Below are 2,205 nucleotides of genomic sequence, written 5' to 3'. Positions count from 1 at the left end.
CACACACACACACACACACACACACAGACACACAGACACACACATTAAAATTCAATATAAATCTAATTAAATCATTGCTAACAAATCAATTATTTTATATAAATATAAAAATTATCATAATTTATTAATAATGTCTTAATAATATAGTATAGATGATCCAATGAAAATTATCAAGAACAGAATTTGGAAAAATAATATTTTGAATTTGTATAATAGGAGTTTATTTTGTGATTTGAGAAGAAAAACATCCAGATGCATTACAGTAATGATCATTTTAAATTAATGTCACAACAAAGAATTTATGGTGTCAAAATAAACTTTTTTTTTCTTTATGCAAAATAAGAGTTCAGAAATCTGTTGATTTTGGATTTGTTGCAATGAGGCATGTTTTCATCAGATCCACCCACGAACTGTATAATTATAGACAGGTCTGATTATAAAGTGTCTTACTGTCGTATCGAAACGCGACTCCGAGTTTGCGGCCGCTCTCGTCGGCGCTGGACAACTGCGTTCCCTGCAGAGAAACAGAACAGGAAACATCAGAAAATGCTTTATTGCATAACCATCACTTCCACATGAATATAACATCTGAAGCTGACTGTAATGGCAGCGTTAGGGGCGTCCCAGAGACAAACAGCAACTTGTGTAACAGGAATGTGAGCTCAAGCCTTGAAAACCAGCAGCACTTCATGTGGTGACAGCCGAAGCACACAATCCCACAATTATGAGACTCCTGGCACTCAACAACACTAATATAACCCTTCAGTAACACACAACACTGTGTGTATCTCAGGTGAGATAATGAAGGGTTACGGCTGACTCCAGAGCAGCGCTTCAAGGTGTATCAAAAGCAGTCAAAACAAATAGTGTTGCGTGACAGAAGCAGACAGACGCTGCACGAGACTCGCCAGCTCTGTAATCAGCGGGCCAGATCAGGGCGGATGTGGAAAAACAAAAAGGAAGATATATGAAATAGGGATTATCAAATAAAGCAAACATATTTCAAGAGAAAAGACACGGGGTGAAGGATCGTCGCAGACGAGGAGTGACACTAAAGAGGCCTTGTTCTTGTGTGTATCAGCGATCTTATCGTCTTCCTTGTGTTATCTGGGATAAAGGAAGTCGTTTAACATGACGGGACGGCACACAATTCACTCCCACCCAGGAGATGAGAGCTAACACAACCTCAATAATGACATACTGGGATACAAAAAAATGTAAAGGGTCTAATGCACTTTACTATCAAACAAAGCATTTGAATGATCACATGATTATGTAGGATAATTTATTTTTATTTCAAATATTTATTTTTAAAACTAAAGATCTTCACCAAGGACCTCCATAATTAGGCTAAATATAAATCACAGAAAACTAGAAAAAAGCTGAATTAATTTATTATTTATTTTTGATATAATTAATAGAAATTATATCAAGAAATTATAGAAATTATATATTTTAATATATAAAATAACTTGATTTTTTTGTCTCAGTGTAAATGTTTTTAAAATCTTAAAAATGCTGAATTAATTTTATCTTATTTTTGAAATTATTTAAAGAAATAACTCATTAAAAATATTAATAAAAATAAAATAATTATTTCATATGTATATATGTATGTGTGAAAAACTGATTTCTTATTTTTTTGCCCGTTTGTCACACTTTAATGTTTCAGATCATCAAACAAATTTAAATATTAGTAAAAGATAACACAAGTAAACACAACATGCAGTTTTTAAATGAAGGTTTTTATTATTAAGGGAAAACAAAATCCAAAACTACATGGCCCTGTGTGAAGAAGTGTTTGCCCCCTAAATCTAATAACTGGTTGGGCCACCCTTAGCAGCAACAACTGCAATCAAGCGTTTGCGATAACTTGCAATGAGTCTGTTACAGCGCTGTGGAGGAATTTTGGTCCACTCATCTATGCAGAATTGTTGTAATTCAGCCACATTGGAGGGTTTTCGAGCATGAACCGCCTTTTTAAGGTCATGCCACAGCATCTCAATAGGATTCAGGTCAGGACTTTGACTAGGCCACTCCAAAGTCTTCATTTTGTTTTTCTTCAGCCATTCAGAGGTGGACTTGCTGGTGTATTTTTTTTGTTTAGTTTTTTTGTTTTGTTTTTGTTTTGACGTGACATGTGGCCAAGTATGGTGACCCATACTTGGAATTAGTGCTCTGCATTTAACCCATCCAAAGTGCACA

At 34.7% G+C, this 2,205-nt stretch overlaps 1 protein-coding gene across 1 annotated transcript in view; it reads right to left on the bottom strand.

Moving 5' to 3' along the window:
- il17rd (interleukin 17 receptor D) overlaps positions 1–2,205 on the bottom strand; it is a 47,105-nt gene that overhangs the window by 19,445 nt on the left and 25,455 nt on the right. The window contains exon 2 of the mRNA XM_016476492.1: positions 451–514. Within this exon, the coding sequence (XP_016331978.1) occupies positions 451–514 (64 nt within the window). The remainder of the gene's footprint in view (positions 1–450; positions 515–2,205) is intronic.

Source organism: Sinocyclocheilus anshuiensis, unplaced genomic scaffold (assembly GCF_001515605.1).
Source record: "Sinocyclocheilus anshuiensis isolate Anshui unplaced genomic scaffold, SAMN03320099.WGS_v1.1 scaffold308, whole genome shotgun sequence".
Classification (NCBI taxonomy): domain Eukaryota; kingdom Metazoa; phylum Chordata; class Actinopteri; order Cypriniformes; family Cyprinidae; genus Sinocyclocheilus; species Sinocyclocheilus anshuiensis.
This window is presented reverse-complemented; position numbering and strand designations above follow the sequence as displayed.